This window comes from Sphaerodactylus townsendi, linkage group LG01, assembly GCF_021028975.2.
Source record: "Sphaerodactylus townsendi isolate TG3544 linkage group LG01, MPM_Stown_v2.3, whole genome shotgun sequence".
Lineage (NCBI taxonomy): Eukaryota > Metazoa > Chordata > Lepidosauria > Squamata > Sphaerodactylidae > Sphaerodactylus > Sphaerodactylus townsendi.
This window is the reverse complement of record NC_059425.1, coordinates 47,828,776-47,852,679: the sequence shown is the minus strand read 5'-3', so window position 1 is coordinate 47,852,679 and position 23,904 is coordinate 47,828,776. Positions and strand designations below refer to the sequence as shown.

Here is a 23,904-nt window from a genome sequence, read left to right as displayed (position 1 = left end):
GCCCCCATTATGAAGCATATTCATTGAATACAACTAGAGCAGGCCTGGAGAAAAATTTCCTGTCCCTTTAATCTAGCCTTAATGTGCAGAAATGGACAGTTGAAGCTTTTTGTAGCATGGAAAGCCAACGTGGTGTAGTAGTTAAGGTATGAGACTAGGAACCCATTCAAATCCCCACTTGAGCCATGGACGCTTGCTGGGTAACCTTGGGTCAGTCACACATTCTCAGTCCCAACCCTGGCTAGTATTTGGATGGGAGACCTCCAAAGAATACCAAGGTCGTGACATGGAGGAAAGCAATAGCAAGCCACCTCTGAAAGTCTCCTGCCTTGAAAACCCTATGGGGTTGCCATAAGTCAGCTGTGATTTGATGGCAAAAAATTATAGTAACATGGAGGCATAATGTTATCTGGTAAATAAATCTCATTATGGTTCCATTTCAGGGTATGTTTTTTACTCCAGGCAGATGGCAACCCTAAATACAAGAGAGAGGTCTTTTTCAGGAAAAGCTGTAGGGTTGAACTTTAGAAGGGCATTTGATACATCACAGAAAGGCAGCAGTACAAATTTTTACTAGACAAACTGTTTTACGAATCCCATGGTTGGCTTATGGCTCAGTTCTTAATTGTATTTTCATGGTTATTCTTGTTACTCTCCGTGGGTCACAGATTTCTGAGAGAGAGGCAGGCTTATAAATATTTTAAATATAAATACAATCACATAATTTTAAAAGGAGCCCTACTTACATGTCGGGATGACCATGTTGGCTCCTATGCATAACCCAGCTAGGATAAGAGCCCAAGCCTGGCACTGCTTTCGCCCGATTCGGTTCACTGCAATGAACACAATGAGCTTGGCAGGAATCTCAATTATCCCAAAGACAAACTGGGTCATGTACCTTCCCAAGCCAAAGCCTGTGATGTTCATGCTCATGCCGTAGTAGGAAAAGGCCACCCCAAACCTGAATGTGGGAAAGAAAAAGGAATGCACAAAGGAAGTACAGACTCAGGCCCACAAAGTACAGAAAATCCATGAATGAGGAAAAGTATCCCTCACCACAAGAGCCCCATGCACACAGAGATCCTTCTCAGCATCGGCGTTCGAAACAGGCTAACATAGGACGAGGCTCCACCTGATGTTTCCGCTGCTGCCACAGCCGCTGCTGTTTTGCTCAGGATCTGAGGAACAAATGCTGGGTTTAAATGCTGCACATCTTGTCTAGCCTGTCAGAAAATGGCGAATTTCATCTTCATCCAGAAATTTGATATTGCAGTACAAAAACTGAAAAGCTGATCAGTTGTTCAGATTTTTCATGCTTTCTTTGCATACATCCTTCAGTCTACTTTTACATACATATGTAGAACTTGCGCTGGTTTTTGTCTCAGGGACTGTTTCCACACATGGTTATTTTCTACAAGTCCAGCCCTTTAAATCTTTGGGCCTAGATTTTTAAGTTGTACTTTTTGTGCAAAGTCTTTTGGGGGGGGGGGTCAATTTCCACTTGCTTGATTTTAGTGTAGAGTTCCTTAATCCATGGTTATTTTGTTCTGCCCATTTCTGAACATCACCACAAAGCCACACTGATGCTTCACCCCCTTTCTTCTGACAAATGCCTATCATTGTTGTTTAAAAAGACCCCACCACCCTATCCCTTGCATCTGTACTTCACCTTCCCCTTCTGTTACCAGATCAACCCATGGTGGATTAGGGAAACCTACTTTTAAGACAACAGTGTCTGTATTCATCCTGCCAACTCTTGGGGTGCCTAGCAGTGCCGTGCTAAAATGGGGAGCCCATTCTCTACATTGGATAGTGTACCGACAAGGACACAGTAAAATCCTGTCTGGACTTGCCCTCCCCCACATCGGCCTTGCAAAGAGCCACTTCACTCTTCCTAAAGGGATTAAGAGCACACAATGCCTCAGCCTTGGAAGCTGTTGCTTCCCGTCTCCAGCCCTGAACTATCCGCCCAATGAAGACAAAGAACTTGCAAATGTATCTGCCCCAAATGTTCCTGCCAGTGTTGTTTTTACCCCAGTGGCATAACTAGGCAAACTGGAGCCCTGGGCAAAACCTGAATTTGATCCCCCCCAAGGCGCGTGCCCGGTGCAATGCGCACCCCCTCCCCCCTCAGCCTCTTTGTAGCTACGCCCAGTGGTATATCTAGGCAAACTGGAGTTTGGCACACACACCCATGGGCAGCCGCCCTCCCCCACCATGACCAAGCAATAATTTTTTACACCAGGTCGTTTCAAAGTCACCATCACATTATAGAACATGCCCCAACTCACAAATCTGAACACAGCAATAGGCCATGCCACACAGCAGAAATAATTTTTTGAAAACATTTTCAAAATGCTTTCAAAATGTTTTATTACTGCTATGAAAACATTTTATGGTGTTGTACCCAGTCCCCCCAATTGGGGGAAACAGCATCACTTTCAATGTTATTTAAACTGGAACCCCAGATTCTCCCTTTAAGGTGGATTTAAAAGGAGAATCTGGGCTCCTTAGTTTAAACAAGTGATGCTAGAATCCACCCCCAAACAGCATCATTTTCAGTGGTGATTAAACTGGGGAGCCCAGATTCTCCTTTTAAATCCACCTTAAAGGGAGAATCTGGGGTTCCCCAGTTTCGCTTCTTTAACGATGAGTGATGCTATTTTGGGGTTGATTCTCCCCCACCCTGAAACAGCATCACTGTAAATGTTTAAACTGGGGACTTCAGATTCTCCCTTTAAATCCATGCCAAAGGGAGGGGAGTTTAAAAGGAAAATCTGGGGAAATTTGGGGGGTGCCTGCTGTCAGGGGTGCAATTGTTAAGCTAGCACCACCAAACTTTCAGGGTACCTTTAGGAGACTTTCCTAATGATACCACCCAGGTTTGGTGAGGTTTGGTTCAGGGGGTCCAAAATCATGGACCCTCAAAGGTGTAGCCCCCATTTTCTATTAGCTCCCATTGGAAACAATGGGTGATGGGGGCACCCTTTTTGGGAGTCAATAGCTTTGGACCCCTTGGACCAAAATTCACAAAACATGGGTGGTATCAGTAAGAGACTCTCCTGATGATACCTCCCAGGTTTGGTAAAGTTTGGTTCAGGGGGTCCAAAGTTATGGATCCTCATAAGTGTAGCCCCCATCTCCTATTAGCTCCCATTGGAAACAATGGGGGATGGGGCACATAAGAACATAAGAACAAACCAGCTGGATCAGACCAGAGTCCATCTGGTCAGCTCATCTGCTACTACGCAGTGGCCCACCAGGTTGCCTTTTGGGAGACTCACATGCAGGAGGTGAAAGCAATGGCCTTCTGCTGCTGCTGCTCCCGAGCACCTAGTCTGCTAAGGCATTTGCAATCTCAGATCAAGGAGGATCAAGATTGGTAGCCATAAATCGACTTCTCCTCCATAAATCTATCCAAGCCCTTTTAAAAGCTATCCAGGTTAGTGGCCATCACCACCTCCTGTGGCAGCATATTCCAAACACCAATCACACGTTGCGTGAAGAAGTGTTTCCTTTTATTAGTCCTAATTCTTCCCCCCAGCATTTTCAATGGATGCCCCCTGGTTCTAGTATTGTGAGAAAGAGAGAAAAATTTCTCTCTGTCAACATTTTCTACCCCATGCATAATTTTATAGACTTCAATCATATCCCCCCTCAGACGTCTCCTCTCCAAACTAAAGAGTCCCAAACGCTGCAGCCTCTCCTCATAAGGAAGGTGCTCCAGTCCCTCAATCATCCTCGTTGCCCTTCTCTGCACTTTTTCAATCTCTTCAATATCCTTTTTGAGATGTGGCGACCAGAACTGAACACAGTACTCCAAGTGCAGTCACACCACGGCTTTATATAAGGGCATGACAATCTTTGCAGTTTTATTCTCAATTCCTTTCCTAATTATCCCCAGCATAGAGTTGCACCCCCTTCAGGAGTCCATAACTTTGGACTCCCTGAACCAAACCTCACCAAACCTGGGTGATAGCATCATAAGAGTCTCCTGAAACATCCCTGAAATTTTGGTGCTGCTAGCCTAAAAACTGCACCCCCTGCAGGCCAAAAACAGAAAACCCACTAAAATACCAAAAAAACCACAAACGAACCCTGCATTTTTGGCGCCCGCCACAAGGGGCCGCCCTGGGCAACTGCCCACTTTGCCCAGTGGGCATTACACCCCTGATTTGCCCAATGCTTCTTTCTCTGACTAATCTCTCTCTAACAACCACCTCTTTTACACTGTCATAGAAACTGTAATTTCATCAGTTTCCTCCCACCTTCAGGTATTCCCAAGCTTGGTCCATTAAGCTAATGACTCACATTAGATTAATGACTGAAACCATTAAGGTTGATGTTTGTCTCTTGTCTTTCCCCGGAGATTAAGGGCCACTCTGCACAACCCTGAGGGTCCCTTTTTCCCTATAAGAAGTCTGCTCTCCCAGCAACCATTGTTCAATATCTTTGGACACTTCTCTGTTGATATTGTCTCACAACTCGTACTTTCCTTTACCAGAGTGAAGCATGGGCTGCTCAGCTCTTATAAGACCATTCTGCTCCAAGATCAGGTGACTATAACCCTTACTCCCCAATTCCCTTCATCTATTCCAAATCTATCCACTCAACATTCTTTATATTCCTTTGATTACTAAGTGCTTGTGTACCCCAATTATCCCTAAATAAAATTGTTAAATTTTATTTGCTCTTCCACAGATTTTCTTGCAAAAGTTGACTTTCATATGCATAGGCAACAAAAACACCAAGCTTGCCTGACCTTTTTGCCAAGCTAAGAGTCTGCTCTCACTTATTCCTCATTCTAAAAGGGCCAGACTCTCACCATTTTGGATAAAACTCCCTTCCTTCAAATTGCCTGTTGATGATACGCTAAAAATGCATGGCTTAATTTAGAAAGAAAAACATATTACACTTGCATTGTTTCACTGAAGTCTGCTGACATCAGACCTTTCATAGTTAAAAAGTACATTTGGCTTTCCACCTGAAAACTTTATCTCTTTCAAAAAGTTGGATAAATGTTTTGAAATTGCCCTAGAATTTGTGGTTGGAGAGGGGGATTTGGCTGACTGTCCCTCATGCCTCTGCTGAAAGGTTACTTTTTCCCCATCTGTAGATCTGCTGTTGGTGTTTGTAAACATTTTTTAAATCAATCCCGACCCTTACTGATCAGACTTTGATTGCTATTTTTTAAACCACTGTACAATAAAGGTGGTGATAACTCCGCCTGAAGAAAAAAAACTATCAGTTTGGAGAGGTAGCGGATGAATTGCAAGGACTACAATTGGGAGACAAAGCTGTATGTTTCATAGGAAAACCCTCCAGAGGAGGGCAACAGCGAACAACTCAGAGCTGAAGCTTTCATTGCAAGGGAAACTAGCCAAAAGACATAAGTGTGAAGAAGCTGAGGGTCTGCAGTTTTTAACAGAACTGGGAATGAGGAAAGTCTTAAGGAAATGGAGAAGTTGACAGGAATGAGGAAAATTGACTAGCCAGGGGCAAGTTGTGTACCAGTGGAAACAGGTTGCTCTGGGGTTCAAATAATATAAAAATTACAGATTGGACTCATAGGCAGAAGCATTTCTGCTCATAGAGTCCAACTTTCTCACACATACCCTGCTGAACCCCAAAATGCCCCCTCAAATGCTGTCCTTGGGGATTCCTTGACTGCTCATCCAAGTCAAAAACATTGCTATAGCAAATGATAGTTCTGCCATTTCCTCCTTCAGTCATTAGGAATACCAGAAGTTTCTCAGATAGTCAGGGTCAAACTATGCAACATGATTGACCATAAATCCAGTTGTGGTTGCCCGAACCTGCTGTGTTCTTAATGCTGGCATCAGAATAAGGCACTGTTGCCATATGCCTTCTGGGGGTGGCAGAATTTCCATCCCTAGCAGGCTGTTCCTTCCACTTCTTAGATGGGTAGGAGGAGAAAATGGAAGGGGAATTGGAGGGGAGGAGGATGAACACCAACATCCTGATGCACCGATACCACAGAAGTGGCCTCAGCATGTTAACCATAAAAAATTTAGTCAAAACTCTGTGGTTAAACCAGAGTGACAGCTAGTGCCAGTGTTCCCAGGGACAAACTGACATCACGTCTATTCATGACTGGAGTTGAATATCCCTCTGGTTGCCAGTCTCACGCTGGCAGCCCTAGAATAATGAGGGAAATAAAAAAAGAGCATAGTTTAACAAGTTCTTTCTCTGTGTGGAGCTGTAGTAACAAAAACTTTCTTTTCCTCTACTCTTGTCCACTTCAAGTCCCAGAGGAAAGGAACTAAGGCAGTCTAAAACACTGAACTGTATGAAAAGAACAGAGTTGTCACAAACATCCCACAACACAAAATATATTCGCTACAGCCACACAGTAGTTGAGGAGGACTTATCTAAGTACTGCAGGACCTACTTCACCAGGTGCTTTCTGGCTGACAAAATTTTCAGAATGTTAAATTCCACAGACCACATTTTTAAAAAATTCATGAGCGACGTTGGATTGGCTGCTTCCACTAATTTATTTATTTTATTTATTTATTTATTATGAGATTTATAAGCCGCCTCCCCCCCAGAGGGCTCGAGGCGGCTCACAGAATAGCTGCATGTTCAACAACAATCAACAAAACATATCAATTACAAGGGTGCAGCTTAGTTCATTAAAACTTAACTTAAAACTTGAAAACTTGAAAACAATTTCAATTACATACCAGTTAAAACATCAAACATCAAAGCGCCCGATCTACAGGCCATTTCCCCTTCCTGCTGCAGACCTCCCTGATGTCGTTGCTCAGGGTCCCAAGTGTCCTGGGAGCAGCATTTCAGGGAGACTGGTGGGTTGTAGTAGAAGGGGGGAGAAAGGAAATCCATTCTTTTGATGGAAAATTTACTCTGGATCCAAACATTGTTTTAGATTTAAAATATATAAGAGTATTACAGTGCAATCCATTGGGGGGAGGGGTGAAAGGGCTGTGGAATGGCATGACCCCTGCCACCAGTGTCATTGCCAATCCAGGTGGTGTAAGTGGCACCTATATCAGTGAGAGGGCACTAATGCTGGAGTGCCATGCAGCTCCGTGGCACCTGGGCATGAACACTGCTGCTGCATGGGTGCTGCTCTGCTGCAGAAGCCCATGCTCGCACTGATGGGAGTATTCCCAGGGGGTGGAGCCAGCTTTAGTCAGCTTCAGCCCAGAATTGTTGCCTTTTGCCGCCAGCGATTTACACCAGTAAAATTGTGCAGCTTGTTGAATTATAATTTCGGACCTTTGCTGAATGTTGTGGGTTTTTTTTTCTTTCTTGCCACACCTCCCCATTCCTCTTTGGAGGCGCCACGGCTGCATGATCTTCAACAGCCACAAAACCAAACCCCTACCCCCCCTGGACTGGGCCGCTAAACTACAATAAACATTTCTAGTTTTGTCTCTATAGTACAAAGTTCATGCAAATTAAGGGGGGAAAGACAAAGGAATTCAATCACAGAATAAAATCAAAAAGATTTCTACAAAAGAAATCCAGCTATCTGACATTTTAAATTGACCAGTCCCTAATATGACAGTTGAAAAATGGGACTTGGTCACACAAGCATCGGGGACCCTACTGTCGCACTGTTATGGTTTAATCTGGATAGAATTGATTTTGACTGTATCACTATTATACGTGTGTTCCAGCACTGGGCCAGGAATCAAACTACTGTGAAGACGCAGTGTGGCACATTAGAATCCAAATCCAGTTTAGAATCAGGCACACCTAACCCCATTGAAGTTAGGATGTCTATGTTTACACAGGATTGAGCTATATATATGGAGCCAAACCAGGATAGAGCACTCTCATGGCGGTTTCTTCCCAAACATTTAACCCAGGCTGTCAAACAAAAACTAGCTACCCCCAAAGACTGAAAATCAGGCAATCAACTGGCGATGTGGCTCGTGCCAGAGGGCAGTGAGGTTATTACCTTCCAGTGCCCAAAGTGAGCAATCTCCTGCCAGCAGGAGTTACAGGTTATTCAGATTAGACCTATTTTGTTGTTCTTCAGCCATGATGCCCTCGTCTCACCTCCAGATTTATTTTGGCACCAAAGTCCTTCCGTCCATTCATCTTAGCACACAGCTGCAGCTGTTTGTGAGCTTGCTTTAGCTTCCCTTTGGTCAACAACCACCGGGCAGATTCTGAAAGCCACCTATTAAAAGCAAAAAAGAATTTGGAGCTCTCCTCTATTGTCCTATGCTCCAGATTAATTTGAAAAACCATGCAGTCTCCTGCCCACGCTTTTATGAAACAAAGCCCTGAACTGCAGGTCAGGGTGTGAAAAAACCTTGGGCTTTTTCAAAAGGCTTGCTGACAAAGACTCCTAAATGAAGGGGCTAAATTACTACATGCAGGCATGTGCTGTTTTCTCCTGATGTTTTGATGAAAAACCCTAGGTTCATTCTCAGACAGCCCATTCCTGAAGGGAGGTTTAGATGGGTGTGCGTACCCCAGACTGTTCAATAACAAGGCTCTGGTTTCAATTGATTACTTTATTATGAAACAGCATCAGGAAATGAGAATTTAGACTTCTATTACTAGACCTAAGCATAGCCAATGTTGCAAGCACTGTTATACCCCACATCATCCCTACATCCTGTCACCCCGCCCCACTGACCAGTTCCCAAGTGGTGGGGGGACCTCTCCAGGCCCACCATCTGCTGGAAGGAGAAGCCGCCTTCCCTCACAACCTACATGCCACACTACTGAGAGACCTGCAATAGCAGGTGGCTTACAAGCTGATAAGAGGTCTGAGAAAAGGAGATGGGGGTCTGAACAGAAGCAGGTGCTCACATCCCAGGTGAGAGGTGAAACATGGCAGGATCAAGCAGGGGCTGATCATGACAGGGTGGCAGCCGGCCACATTACAGCCCTGTCACCTCCAAAGACGATTGCAAAAGTACAGGTAGCAAGAAAACAGCTAAGTTCCCCTGACTGTGCTGCAAGCCCCCTATGCAGCCCAATGAGCTGTGCCACCCTTTCTGCTGCTGTAAGTCTATTCCAGCAAAAGGGATGTTCCTAGGCTCAAAGGTCACAGGAAGCTGACTAAAGTCAGATCTGCCCCTGGGAATGTCCCAGTTGGCATCGGCATGGGCTCCTGCACCAGAGGAGTGCTAGCAGAGTGGCAGCGTTGGTGCCTAGGTGTCATGTGGGCATGCAACTCCTTAGTGCAAGCAAAAGTGCCCCTGCATTGGCATAGATGCCACTTAAGCCGCATTGCAGGGGTCACACCACATCCTGAGCCCTTTTCCCACCCCCACCCCCACGCTCAGGATTGCACTGTTAACCTCAAAACTCTCAGGAGAAATTGGTTGTGGTGGGTTTTCCGGGCTGCATGGCCATGGTCTGGTGGATCTTGTTCCTAACATTTCACCTGCATCTGTGGCTGGCATCAGATGCAGGCGAGACGTTAGGAACAAGATCCACCAGACCACGGCCACACAACCTGGAAAATCCACCACAACCAGTTGAATCCAGCCATGAAAGCCTTCGACAATACATATCAGGAGAAAGCTAGTCAAATCTCAAACCTCTAGTCTAAAACATTCTGAACTTTGTGCTTGTTAAAAAGGCAGGACCAGGTTAAAAATGTACACAGCACAGAAGGCAGAGGTGGGTTTCCAGGTTCCAGCAACAACACATTTCTTGCAGCCTTTTCACTTCAGTTAAGTAACAATTTCTTCCTCCCTGCACCCAGTTCTAGTTTAACTCGACATTTACTCTCTTTGGCAAAAGGACCATTTCATGAACCATTGGTGTGCATCGTTTAATCAAGACCCTGAGCACATTTAGTCCAAACTGCTGTATAGCTAATTTCTTTTTATATCAAATGAGCTGGATACAGATTAACACCTTTCTCTTAATGTGTACTGGGTTCCCGGTCAACTCCAGGAAGCAAGTTTCAAGCAGCAGGAGAGGTTGCTTAGGGCAAGGTTTCTTCCTTGGCTGCTTCTGTACAGATTCTGTTAGGTAATAGATCTTTGATCATCCCAGAAACTGTGCATGTTAGCGTGCCATTTATTTCTTCATATACAAAGCAACATAGGGGTATGTAACATACAATCACGTACTTCCTAATTAAAACCATGGGGAATCACATGTATTCTACCAGATTTTCTTAGTGTATACTAATAAATGCATATGCCATGAATTTGCAGGTGCTTTATAAGCTGAATGTGTGTGTATATAAATAATATTAAAATCATCAAAATATATTAAGGGCTCATGATAATCTATATTAGAATATTGTATTGCACATAAATAATACAAATAGGACCCATTTATTTTATTTATGTGCAGTACTATATTTCTAATGTAGGCTATTACAGGCCCTTAATATATTTTGATGATTTCCATCAATTTCAATTTTTCAGGTACTTAATTCTAGTGTTATAGGGTTAAGTTTTGTTCCCCTTCCTTTTTTTGTGCTTCATAGATTGCTACAGTCAGAAATCAGTATGCGCTGACTTTCCTCACACGTGCCTTACTAGAATGGAAATGCAAAGATTCCCTCAGTATTGCATGCACATACAAGGGGATAGTGTTAACATCCACTCACCACATGGAGATAATGCCTGGTACACAAGGCAGAGTGACTGTGAGAAGGAGCCAGCGCCAGTCCCGTACCAGGTAGCCAATCAGAGCAAGAAACATGTTTCCTATACTCCAGAAGAGACTGGTCATGATCCCAGACCAAGAGCGATGATGTATGTCCACCCATTCCATGCCTGGAATATAAGCGTTGAGCAAGAATCCATACACATCATTGCCTCTGTAAAAACCTGAACTCCTGGCCCCACAGCAATCTAATGGCACATTTATTATTTACTAACCTTCATCTAAGCACTTTCTACAGAATTCATATTGGGAATCAGGGAATGTGGGCAGTATTCAGAAAGAAAGGCCTGGTCAGCTGGCATTTGAGGTTAACCACCTTCTCCTCCTGCCTCTGCACTAATCCAAAATCAATCTCTTCTTAAGGACTCAACCTTATACTGGCCGTTTGCCCACAACTGTTGAAAGGAAAGCTATATAGAAACCAGCTGCAGGGCCAATAGCCACTCATGAGGTGGTGGGAGGTGCCTCATAGCAAATCAAATCATTGGTCCATGCACTTGATTATGATTGGCAGAACTTTTACAAAGTTTCAGGCCAATATCATTCCCAGACATCAAGATATGAAACCATGAATTTAGGTTCAGTGCAAAATATGTGTTCCGCAACTGAACTATAACCCCCACCCCCACCCCCCCAAGGGCATCAGAGCTCTTACTGGCTTCTGGAAGCCCTGTGCAGCCCTTATACTTTTCAAGACTTTTCTCAGCAACTATATTGGCTAGAAACTTTGTTCTCTTTTTTAAGGGGAAAAAAGCACAGTTTTTTAGGATGTTGAAAACTTTGCCAGACACTAGATTCCAGCAACCTCCTTGGTGAAATAGGAGACTTGGTGCTATACTTTCTACAAAGGATTCTGTCTTGGGGTCTGCTTACTACAGCTTCTCAGATCTTTTAAATCAGTTGTGCTTACCCAGAGGTGCAACGATGAGAGAAAGTCCACAGATTGCTATCCCAGTAAGAGTCCGTGTGACTGCCAGCATGCTGTACGTAACTGAAGCAAAACTCACCAGCCCAAATACTAGAGTGCACACATATGATACCAGGAGCATGGTCTTCCGGCCAAACCTGTTGCACAATGGAGAAACTGTTTTCTAGGTTATCTAGATGACAATAGGTATGTTTGTGAGCAGAGGTGGGATCCAACCAGTTCTCACCACTTCTCTAGAAGTGGTTACTAATTTTTTCTGAGTGCCGAGAAGGGGTTACAAAAGCAACCTCCCTGCCCAATAGGGACTGGAGGTGTGTGTGTGCGGCGACGCCACTGTTTGAATCCCACCACCATCAGAACCTGTTATTAAAATTTTGGATCACACCACTGGTTGTGAGCTACTGCCAATCTGAAATTGGCCCTTTCATATCTTTTCCATGTTGAACTTTCCCCAACAAAGAAATAGAGTGTCTCCATGAATAGAAGCAACACATGAATAGAAGCAACATAGAGGATTCCTCCATACAGAAAAGAAAGATACTACAGCAAAGATTATGTGGGAGTATCCACTACGGTTCTATTTTGTGAGTGTGTTGTAACACCTAGAGTTGTCAACTGGCCTGGAGAAATATGCTGTGTCCCAATTTCTGAAGCTAAAGGAGATATTTTCAGAAGGTAGCCCTTGATGGTCTGCAGTGGAATAGCTAGAATCAAGTTCAGTATCACCTAAGAGGCCAACATAATATTGGGAGATATGAGCTTTGTCATGTAGCTGAGGAGGAGGAACTCTGACTGTTGAAAGCTCATCTTGTTGGTCTCTCAGGTGCAATTGGACTGGAATCCAAATTAGTTGTTCTTTACCATGTTATTTATCTCCATGTCATGAAAAGCTTCAACTGTTTTTTTTACATATAAAGCTGTCCTTCAGCCCATTTTTCACCAAACCTGTTGACAACCCTATTAATTTCTTTCTAATAAGAATGCTTTCTGGAACTATTTGTCCATTTTTGAAAAATCATACCTTTCCTTCAAGGAGCTGATAATAGCGGATAATGGGGAATTGTCTCAATTTATACTTTTAATAACCCTATAAACTACATTAAACGGAGAGAGAATGGCCAGACTAAGATGGCAATGCTAATTGCACCCAAACTATTACACAAAATGGAGAACCTCTTCTGTTCCTGGGTTTTGACATATTCTGGTAGTTTGTGGGTTAATGGGTATAGCAATGGGAAGTTACCTGTCTCCAGCAGCTGGGATGTGAAAGCATTCAAATCTCTAGACTCCTGTTAGTGAAAAGCTGATTAGGCAGGACTGAGGAAAAGGGGGAAATAACCCCTGTCTCCCCACATCAGCTTTCTGAGAGAAATTAGCTCTGCAAAGCAGCTATTTTTTGCTGGTAAAGAAAAAAGGCAACCAAGTTATCTCCCCCATTCAGCTTCTTTCAAATAAATTTTAAACAGGCTCTAGTCATGAAAGTAACACTTATTAGGTTTCAGGGAGGGGGTGAGCAGACTTTGAAGGGTTGCTGAGGCTGGCTATGAATTGAAATAAAAGAGAGTTTAACAACACCAGTTTAATGTGAAGGAATTGTATCTAAGTTTTTGTTGGACTGTACTAAATTGGCCAGATATCTGCTGCTGATCATATTTGTTTCTAGTGTTGCCTTATTTACTTCATTTATAACCTCTATGTCCCTGCAATGGGGACCCAAGTGGCTTATGTTGTTTTCCAGTACTCTATTTTTATCCTCACAAGGTTTGGTTGAGAGTAGATTTGGCTAAGAGTGCCTGACTGGCCCAAAGTCAGTTTCCACAGCAGAGTGAGGATTCAAACCTGCCTCTCCCAGATCCTAGACCAACTGTAGCCACTACTCCACACTGCCCGTCCTTCACCCACATACATGCATAAAGAACAATGGCTGCTCAGCCTCTAACTTTGGATGTAGAATGCTTCAAAAGCAGGACCCACCCATACTATCCCTCCAGAGAAAACTAAGGATCCATAACTCAACATTTTTCACAGCAGTGGATTGTGAACAGTATTGTGAATTAAGACTTCCAGGCAGGTTAGGGTTTCCCCCTTTCCCAGCCCCCATCCTTCCCCTGCCCCTGGCTATCAGCAGGGGATGGTGGGGGGTAGAGTAGCCAGATCCAGGCTGGGAAACTCCTGGAGATTTGAGGATGGAACTAGAAGAAGAGCTGGACCTCAGTTGGGTACAGTGCCATAAAGCCCACCCTCCAAAGCATCCACCATATCCAAGGGAGCTGATCTCTGTATTCTGGAGATGAGCTGCGATTTCAGGAGAGCCCCAGGTCCTACATGGTGGCTGGCATCACTAAAGCAAGTGCACAGAACAGGTGTTTCTTGAACTCAGTGCAATGTAATTTAGGACTGATTCCCAAGCAGCCTAAAGTCTGTGAGTAAAATATTACATTTTGTAATTAAAAGTTGTAATAGGAATATGTGCACACATTTTCCATCTGGAGTTGCCAGCCATGTGGTGGCAATTGCCAAGATAATAAGAGGACAGAACCTGGGGATGAAGAGTGGCACTGATGCCATTATGTCACTTCCAGGTAAGCACAGGGAAGCAATGCCACAGGGTCTGAGACTCTCTAGGAATTCTTTCAATTAGAGGAAGTTCCTAGAACATCATGGATTATGTAAAACCACTTCCAAGTGCTCACTGGGAAGTGACGCTATGACCTTTTGCACACGTTTGGTCTCTTCGTGTCAAACCGTACATTACAGGAAAAACATTGCAGGAAAAACAAAGCAGTGTTTTACTTTGTTTGTATTTTACTTTGTTTGGCTATTCTGCTCCTTCCCACCTTCCCCTGCCCACACAGGAGCAGTTCTGCCGGCACCCATACAATCACCTACCCACACTCTTTTTTTCTCCAGTTGCTGAGCAGGCACAGAGGATGAAACATGGGGGCAGAAGTTTGCCCACCAAATTGAACTATCTTCATTCCTACTGGACTAGCAAAAACAATCTGAACCAATTCAGTGCTGAACCAGAAAGCAATCTATATATATAAAAAGCTAACAGTGTATGTGTTGATGACAGGGTACCTCAGTAACTGCTGGGCCAATTCCTCTGAAAATTCCCAGCCACTATAGTCAGTCAGGCGAGAGTGTTTTCAGATGTTCACATACCTGAAATTTCATACCTGGCCCAGGTATGCACTTGCCTTTTCCCTGAAAACTTTCCCTGAGAGTGAAGGGACAGGGAGGGCCTGTGTGTAACTGTCACCACTTAGAATGTGTTGAGTGCCCTTAGAATGTTCACTCAAGATGTAGCCAAAAGATGAGCTGAGTGGAAACAGCACATAGGCAGTAACTCGAGTGGAAGTGAAACACATACACACGCATACACACGAGGGAGAGGGGAGGAGGAGGAGGAGGAGAAGAAGAGGAAGAGGAAGAGGAGGAGTTTGGATTTATATCCCACCTTTCTCTCCTGTAGGAGACTCAAAGGGGCTGACAATCTCCTTGCCCTTCCCCCCTCACAACAAACACCCTGTGAGGTAGGAGTGCAGGACTGAGAGAGGAAGCTCCAGCTTCGGCGACAAGCCCAAGGTCCACCCAGCTGGCGTGTGTGTGGAAGTGTACAGGCTACTCTGAATTCCCAAGATAAGCCTCCACAGCTCAGGCTGACAGAGCGGAGAATCAAACCCAGTTCAGCTTCAAGATTAGATACCACGAGCTCTTAACCTCCCACTGCCACTGAGAGGGAGGGGTGAGTATCAGGGCAGGATCCAGCAGGTTTTCTCAGAGGTTCCAAAGGAGTAGGTTACCCCTAATTGTTGTGTGTGGCTGTGCCGAGAGGGTTTACACTAATTGTTGTGTTGAGATTTTGTCCGCGTGATTTTTGCCTTGGATTTGCGCCCCTTCTACATCAGAAGTAGTGCTGGGAGCACTTGGAAAAACAGTCCCTAGCAAGGAGGTGCACCAGTGTGGCGTGGCAGCCTTCAAGCCTCGCGTGCGATTCCCGTTTTCACCCAAGGACCGGCACAGTGGCTGCGTCCCTTGCCGCAACCCCGCCCAGTAATGCCCGCCCTGGAATGGCCGGCCGCGCCCGGTCGTGCCCCACCCAGCCCCATTGGCGTAAAACCATGCAGGGTTTGAATCCCGCCACCATGGAACCCTGACACTAAAATTTTTGGATCCCAGGCCACTGGGTGGCATGCAAGGGAAGAGAGGGAGGGAGAGGAAAAGGGGACAGTGGGAGCTGCATGCAAGGGAAGAGAGATGAGAGAGGGGGGGAGACAGAGTGAGCTGTGGCATGCACAGGGAGGGGAGGCAGGAATGGCCCTACATCTTACGATATGGGCCCCACCCACACCCTAGCGGATGGGAAAGGGAAGGGAGGGAGGGAGGGTGTGGCACATGCAAGGGAAGAGAAGTGAGGGAGGGAAGAGAGTGAGGGGTGGCATGCAAGGGAGGGGAGGCAGAGGCCCAACATCTTGATGGATGACCCACCCACCCCTAGCAAGAGGAGAAAAGGAAGGGAGGGAGGGAGAGGGGTGGCATGCAAGGGCAGAGAAGTGAGGGAGGGGAGACAGTGAGGGGGGGTTGCATGCCAGGGAGGGGAGGCAGGGGGCCCAGCATCTTGATATGACCCACCCACCCTAAGCCGGAGGGAGAAGGGAGGGAGGGAGGGTGGCATTTCACAAGGAAAGGGGAGGGGGAGGGAAGAGAGGGAGGGAGAGGCTGACTTTGCAAGGGCGGGGAGGGAGGGGCCAGGCACCCTAGATTCCCTAGACATACTGCAGTTACAGTTAAGAGAAACCAAAAGGCTAGGCATGGCTACTCAGGAGTAAGCTCAGTACAGCAAACTATGACATACTTTTTTAAGATGAAGCTGCGTCGCACCCGTCAGAGGGTTTTCCTCAGAGGCGACACCCATTGCCACCAACCAAACTTACTCCCAGGTAAAGGATCATGACCCGCCAGCCCTATAGATGTGTGGGAGGGGTGCCTTTCCATTCCCAAAGGAATGCGGGGCACACATCACTGACACTTACCATGAGTAATGAGCTGCATGTTTGCATCTGAGCATGTACTGCTGCAGCCTCTACAATTGATTTGCTGCTACTGTTCCTTTCCCATTTCCACCACAAATAAGCCACAACAGCAGCGTGGCTTGAGACCTGCTTAGTCTATATATATAAAAATCTATCAGTGCGTTTTTTCTGCTGACAGGTAATCTCCCAAACTACCTGGACCCGATTGCTTTGAAATTTTCACCACACAACATAAAGCGCATTACGTTAATGCGACGAGGTTTCCCATACTGTTCCACACACCTCCTGACTGCATTGTGTACATGTAACCCTGCAAATGTAGCCAGCTATTGTGTACATGCACGCACCTGTGACAGTTGGAACCACAGTTCTGTTCCACAACAGCGCCATCTGCTGGCAGTCAAAGCAACACCCTCTGATACAAGGGAAACAACCATGCCTTCCTTGAAAACCACTGCCTTATGGAGTGAAAGGGATGGGGCGGGCTATCTTCACATGGCCAACCCACCCTAGCGGAGGAAGGGGAAGGGGAGGGCGGGTCCAGGGGTTTGCTGGACCAAACGCTCTGAAATTTGAACACAATGTAGCTCATGCCTCCCAGCGTGTTTTATGCTAGATAATTTGCCTGCAAGGGAAGGGAGTGAAAGGGGCAGGACCAGCCACCTGCACATGGCCCACCCACCCTAGCAGAGGAAGGGGAACGTTAGGGAGGGACCAGCCGGGTTGCCATGCAAGGGAACGGGAGAGAGGGAGGGGAGCAAGAGGCCCCTTGCCCCTCCCCTCCCTTGCAATCATTGTGCAATGACACATGTTCAAACCGTTCGCTTCCCCTTTTCTTTCTTTTTCACTTCACCAGACTCAGCCACAGCAACGCATGGCTGGGCCCGCTAGTTATTTACAAGAAACAACTGGAACATTGAAGGGAAAACTTAGGCAGGTGCTATGAAATTTAAAAATATATATCTATTTTCTCAATTTGTAGTTGGGCCTAGCTGACTCTGAGTCCTGATAGGGTTGCCAACCTCTGGTGGAGGGGAGGGGCTTATCACCTGCCCCCAGGTCCTGTTGCCCATGGCCATTTGGAGCAGCAGTAGGAGAAAAAAATTAAATTGCAGCGTCATTATTTACCAGAAGGTCTTACTTGAAGTGACAAAGGGTACCTCTAGGAATGACAGAAACTTTATGGTTTTACCTGGCAATTCCTAGTGCTAGCCTTTGTAATTTCTGGGGTTACTTTATTACTTCCATTAAAAACTTCCAGTAAGTACATGAAGCTGCATTTAAAATATATATATATACTCTATCCCTTACAACCTTCCTGCCAGTTACCAGACAATGAAAGCAATAACAATCAACTACTAATAGCAGTGTTTATTATGCTGCTAACAGAGCTGCAAGACTGAGTAAGTCTTTAAAGATGCCATAATACACATTGCTGAAAAGTATTATAAAACTGTGCCTTGTATCCTAGAGCTTTCAGATGGAATGATGGAATGATGAAGTAGGATTCACAACTGACCAGGAAAAACATAACCATTTGGTCTATACTTGTGCCTTAAGTTGCATAAACCATCTTGTGAAGCTTTTCACAACTTGGAAATTAACCATCACAATGAATCTGCCCGTTTGGCAACATTAGCCTGATGCAGAGAGCTAACGCAACAGTGAGAGTGTTCGGCACACTGAGTATTTTACTATAGTTTGGATTATGAAAGGAGCACAGAGGCCTAGCTTAATGACTATGACTTTATTACTAGCGCTACATGAAACTTGGGCTGTTGTTCAGGCTCATCCTTCAGCTATCTGACCTTGAACAACATTTCAATTTTCTTGTACAAGTCAGATAGGAGCAGCTCCCCCGTTGTATGGGAGGGCTATAGTAACACCTAGGAGACCCCAATTAAAATCCCATGTTCAGCCATGAAGCTGCTGGCTAATCTTTATGTGGTTGCTATCTCTCAGCCTAATGTATTTTACAGAGTTATTACAAGGATAAAATGAGATAATCCCTCATTTATCCTGAGCTCCTCGAAGGAAAGATAATGAAATATAATGAATAAATCATTCCAGAAAGCAGGAGATTACAATTACTTAGTGGCATTTTTTGCTAAGCAGAATTTTCAGGGGAAAGTTGGAAAAGCTAAGGGAGGTCCATGTCCTTAGTTCTCATGAATACAGAGTGGCATTGTAATTTTGCCAATTCATGCTAGTAGCAAGGGGGAGGTTGTTTTGTTTTCATAAGAAAACAAAGCATCCTGTCCTGGTTTTATGGTTGCCACCCTCCAGGTAGGGCTGGAATTACAACTGCTCTCCAGATGATAGAGATCTGCTCCCCTGGAGAAAACGGATGCTTTGGGAGGGAGCGTATATGGCACTATACCCTGCTGAGATTGCTTCTTTCCCCAAACTTCACCTTTCCAAAGCTCAATCTCCAAATCTCCAGAAATTTCCCAAGCCTGGATTGGCAACCCTGATTATATTTACAACAGATTGTGGTGGTAAAAGAGACAGAGCCACTTGTTCATGCAGGACAAAGATTTCCTTCAAGTTAAGGGCAAATGCAACAGGAATGTGAAGAGTGTTCTACCAACTGTGCTAGTTTTCCATATGGTATGGCAGGAGGGCCTGCTGATGCTCAGAGTGGCAGTGGGGGAAATTTTTTTTTTAATTACTCCGGTCTCTGAGGTGGTATGTCACATCTTGCTTCAAACCGGAAGTGACAGTAGATCTAAGAGTTGCCAGAAACTCTACGACTTAACTATGTATTTTCCAACAATTCATAGAGCTCTCTATTGCCATTTCCAGGAATGATACCAGGTTGGCAAACCTAGGTCAAAGGTCACTAAATGGGTTGCATGACAAGCGGGCATTTGAGGCTAGTTTTTCCAGATCTCAGTCCAACTACACTTCTCCCTCTAATTTAGTAAACAGTATTTCTAGGCCAAATTAAAAGTTGTTGCTTTACCAGAAGACAAAATCTCCAATAAAATGCTAGCATTGCTTATAATTTCTCTTGTGGGAAGCTCTTACTGACTGTTGTAGTAGTTTGCTATTGGGGTGGGGGGGAGATAAAATTGCCTGCCAGAATGAAAATACAAAAGACTAAAATGTAGGACCGTGGGGATGGGATTACCTGTCCGACAGGTAGCCAAATATCACAGCCCCAAGGGTGACACCAATGAAGAAAAAGGTGGCAGTTGCTTGGTTCAGACTCCTTTGCTCACAAACCAGGTTCCACTGGAACACAAGAGTTAGAACAATACTCAAATACTCTCCTGATCTTCAGATATTTTGAGACAACTTTTTTCTTGCTTTCGATGGGCACAAGCTTTCTTTTTGAATTTTAACACAGTGTTCCCACCTTTCATTGAGGCCAAACCCCCATACTTTTATTTGGCCCTTTCTGCACAGCACAAATAAAACATCTTGTAAACATATTTGAAAGAACCATTTTGGATTTGTCCACATAACACAGACAAAAAAGAGCATTGCCAGTGAAGGTGGTTCCTCCCCCACCCCACTACCCCCCAGTTCTTACTTTTGTCTTTGCCGCAGCTGGTGCTCACCATTTTTTCCCACTTGTGATTCACGCCCCCCGCCATTTGGTGAAGGTTTCCCTCAGTGGTTTCCTCTGTTTGCAGCTCATCCACCCACCATCTCCATGAAAAAAGTACATGAATAAAGTTAGTATTGACTGCTGATTCAGCCTGTCTCATTTTTCCTTTATCTTTGTTTGTTTTGAAGGAGATGTCTTTGAAGCTATGACAACTTGACATATGTGCATATTGCAGATTCTTGTATTACGTCATCATAGCTTTGAAGACACCTCCTTCAAAACAAAATGAAAGGAAAAATAAGACATGCACTGAATCAGCAGTTGAAACTAACTTTATTTATTCCAAAGATTATAGAGAGAACTGAGTGAATAGTTCAAGAACCCTACAGTGGGAGGGGGAAAACCCTTAAATAAGCAGCCAGGGGAAATGAACCATGGCCTTAGATGTCTGTACACCAATGCACAGAGCATGGGAAATAAACAAGATGAGCTAGAACTCTTAACATGGCACAGCAAATATGATATAATAGGCATCACTGAAACATGGTGGGATGAGTCTCATGACTGGAATGTAATAAGTGTGAAATATAACCTATTTCAGAGAAATAGATCAACTAGGAAAGGCGTAGAAGTAGCATTATACATCAGGGATGATTACACATGTGAACAGGTTCATGACTTAATCCTGGAAGTCAGGTTGTGAATATCTGGGTAAAAATTAGGGGGGGGGGGAGAGAAACAACAGTGATCTTGTTGTGTGGGTCTACTGCAGACTGCCCCCAATTCAGACTGAACAGCTGAACGATGCCTTCCTGAAACAGATGACCAAACATTCAGAAAGGAGAGAAATAGTAATAATGGGAGATTTTAATTATCCTGATATTTGTTGGGAGTCAAACTCTGCCAAGTCTACAAGATCCAACAAACTCCTCACTTGCCTTGCACACAGTCCCATGGTCCAGGAGGGGGAAGTGGCAACAAGGGGATCAGCAATTCGAGATCTTCTCCTAACTGACAATGATGACCCGGTTAAAGGGTTGGAAGTGGTAGGATCCTTAGGTGGGAATGACCATGTTCTCCTGCAATTGGTTATACAGTGGAAAGGGGATGCCAAGCATACTCAGCCATACATTCTAGACTTTAAGAAAGCTGATTTCAGTAAACTTAAGAAACTACTGGGTGTGATCCCATGGTTAAGAATGCTAAAAGAGAAGAGAGTGCATGATAGATGGGAGTTTCTCAAACGTAAGATCTTGAAGGCATAATTTCAAACAGCTCCAGTGAGAGAAAAAACAGGAGGTTTCTAAGCAAAGCAGGATGGATGTGTAAAGAACTTTCAACTAAGCAAAGATATAAAAGGGATGTGGAAATGGAAAAGGATACGAGAAATGGAAGGGGGGGGGGATCACCAAAGAGGAATTCAAACAAATAGCCAAGACATGTAGGAAGAAAGTCAGAAAAGCTAAAGCTCATAATGAGCTCAGGCTTGCCAGAGAATTAAAACCAATTAAAAAGGCTTTTTTGGTGATGTTCTAGCAAAAGGAACGAAAAGGATATGATAGGGTCACTGCATGGAGAAGATGACAAGATTCTAACAGGGAAAAGACAGAGCTGCTCTTTGTCTCGGTCTTTTCCCAAAAGGAAAATAGTGTTCAATCAGGGGGGAATGGAACAGAAGATACAGTGAGGGAAATTCAGCACAGAATAAATAAAGAGGTAGTACAGGAATACCTGGCTACTTTAAATGACTTTCCAGGGCCTGATGAATTACATTCCAGGGTATTAAAAGAACTGGCAGAAGTAATCTCAGAACCACTTGCAATATTCTTTGAGAACTCCTGGAGAACACAAGAAGTCCCAGCAGACTAGACAAAATGTTGTCCCCATCTTCAAAGGGGGGGGGGGGCAGATTACCACCCAGTCAGCCTGAAATCAATCCCAGGAAAGAATCTAGAGCAAATCATTAAACAGACAGTCTGTAATCACTTAGAAGGGAAGGGAATACTGTGATCACTAAAAGGCAACATGGGTTTTTCAAAAACAAGTAATGTCAGACTAGTCTTAGCTCTTTTTTTTAATAATGACAAGCTTGGTAGCTGAAGGGGATGCTGTGAGGACAAGGTCAGAATTCAAAATCACCTGGACAGATTAGAGAGCTGGGCCAAAAGAACAAAATGAATTTCAATAGAAATAAATGTTAGATACTACACTTAGGCAAAAAAAATGAAATACACAGATGTAAAATGGTTGACACCAGGTTTGTCAACAGTATATGTGAAAGGAATATGGGAGTTTTAGGAGATCACAAACTGAACATGAATCAGCAGTGTGATGCGGCAGCCAAGAAAGCCAATGCAATTCTGGCCTGAATCAATAGGAACATAGTGTCTAGATCGAGGGATGTAATAGTGCTCTATATTCTGCATTAGTTGGAATGGAATATTGTGTCCTGGAATATTGTGTCCAGTTCTGGATACCACATTTCAAGAAGGATATTGAAAAGCTGGAATGGGTCCAGAAAAGGGCAACCACAATGGTAAAAGATCTGGAATCCATGCCCTACAAAGAGAGACTAAGGGAGCTGGGGATGTTTAGTCTGGAGAAGCAAAGATTAAGGGGGGACATTATAGCTATGTTTAAATATTTGAAGGGATGTCATGCTGAAGAGGAGCAAGTTTGTTTTCTGCTGCCTCAGAGACTAGGACATGGAGTAATGAATTCAAGGTGCAGGAAAATAGATTCCAGCTAAACATTAGGAAGAACTTTCTGTCAGGGCTGTTCAACAGTGGAATTCACTGCCTTGGAGAGTGGTGGAGTCTCCTTCTTTGGATGTTTTTAAACAGAGGCTGGATGAGCATATGTCGGGAGTGTTTTGATTGTGTGTTGATTCATGGCAGGAGGTAGGACCCTTAACACTTCTAACCAATGCAAATGGTTCTTTCTCCCACCCTGGACACTCCACAGGTATATATACTCCACTTGTTTTACTTCCATCAGATCCTCTGAAGATGCCAGCCACAGATGCAGGTGAAACATCAGGAGAAAATGGCCATACAACCCGGAAAACCCACAACACTCTAGAGATAGTTCACTTGGAAAAACTGCCACTTTGAAAGGTGGACACTATGACGACAACATGGCCAGGGTTGAGGGTGCTCGAAGACTACGAGGCAGCAGGATGTCATCGTCATCGACATGGGCAGGGTCCAGGGCGCCCAGTTCCACCCCCCTGCCAACTTCCTGGTCACATGGGGGCGATTTTGCGCCCCTCACGTGGCCAGAATAGTTCGGGAGGGCATGGCCCCACCCCCTGAGCACTGCCCCAGAATCCACCTGTAGAGAAAGTGTCTGTGTTAGCTTAACCGTCGCCATTTTGTGTGCAGTCTATTAATGTAACCGTTGCTCTTGAACTTTGTAAAAGTTCAACATCACTACCACGGCCTTGTTAGCCCTTTTGTTGTGAATCCAAGAAATAGTTCTTGAAAATAATTGCCTATCTTTGGCTTCCCACCAGCTTTCCCATCCTGGTACCGAGTAACTGTCAATTGATGGTCTTGGCCCAGCTGCACAAAGTTTTGCTAATGGTTGGAATTTCAATAAACTTGCAGCCACAACACCTGATAAGAATGAAGATTTACATCACCTGCTTTAGTTAATTAGCACCAAGTTGTGATTGGTTCACTAAGATCACCTGATGTGCAATTCCCCTATATCTGCTTTTCCATATTGTAAGAGAGGCACCC

General features: G+C 44.6%; 1 protein-coding gene across 1 annotated transcript in view; it reads right to left on the bottom strand.

The window, feature by feature from the left end:
• LOC125438817 (solute carrier family 22 member 7-like) overlaps positions 1-23,904 on the bottom strand; it is a 31,451-nt gene that overhangs the window by 3,892 nt on the left and 3,655 nt on the right. Inside the window, exons 2-7 of the mRNA XM_048507398.1 lie at positions 19,739-19,842; positions 11,552-11,706; positions 10,583-10,751; positions 8,053-8,176; positions 1,057-1,178; positions 747-961 (exon numbers count right to left, since the gene is read on the bottom strand). Coding sequence (XP_048363355.1) covers positions 747-961; positions 1,057-1,178; positions 8,053-8,176; positions 10,583-10,751; positions 11,552-11,706; positions 19,739-19,842 — 889 coding nt within the window. The remainder of the gene's footprint in view (positions 1-746; positions 962-1,056; positions 1,179-8,052; positions 8,177-10,582; positions 10,752-11,551; positions 11,707-19,738; positions 19,843-23,904) is intronic.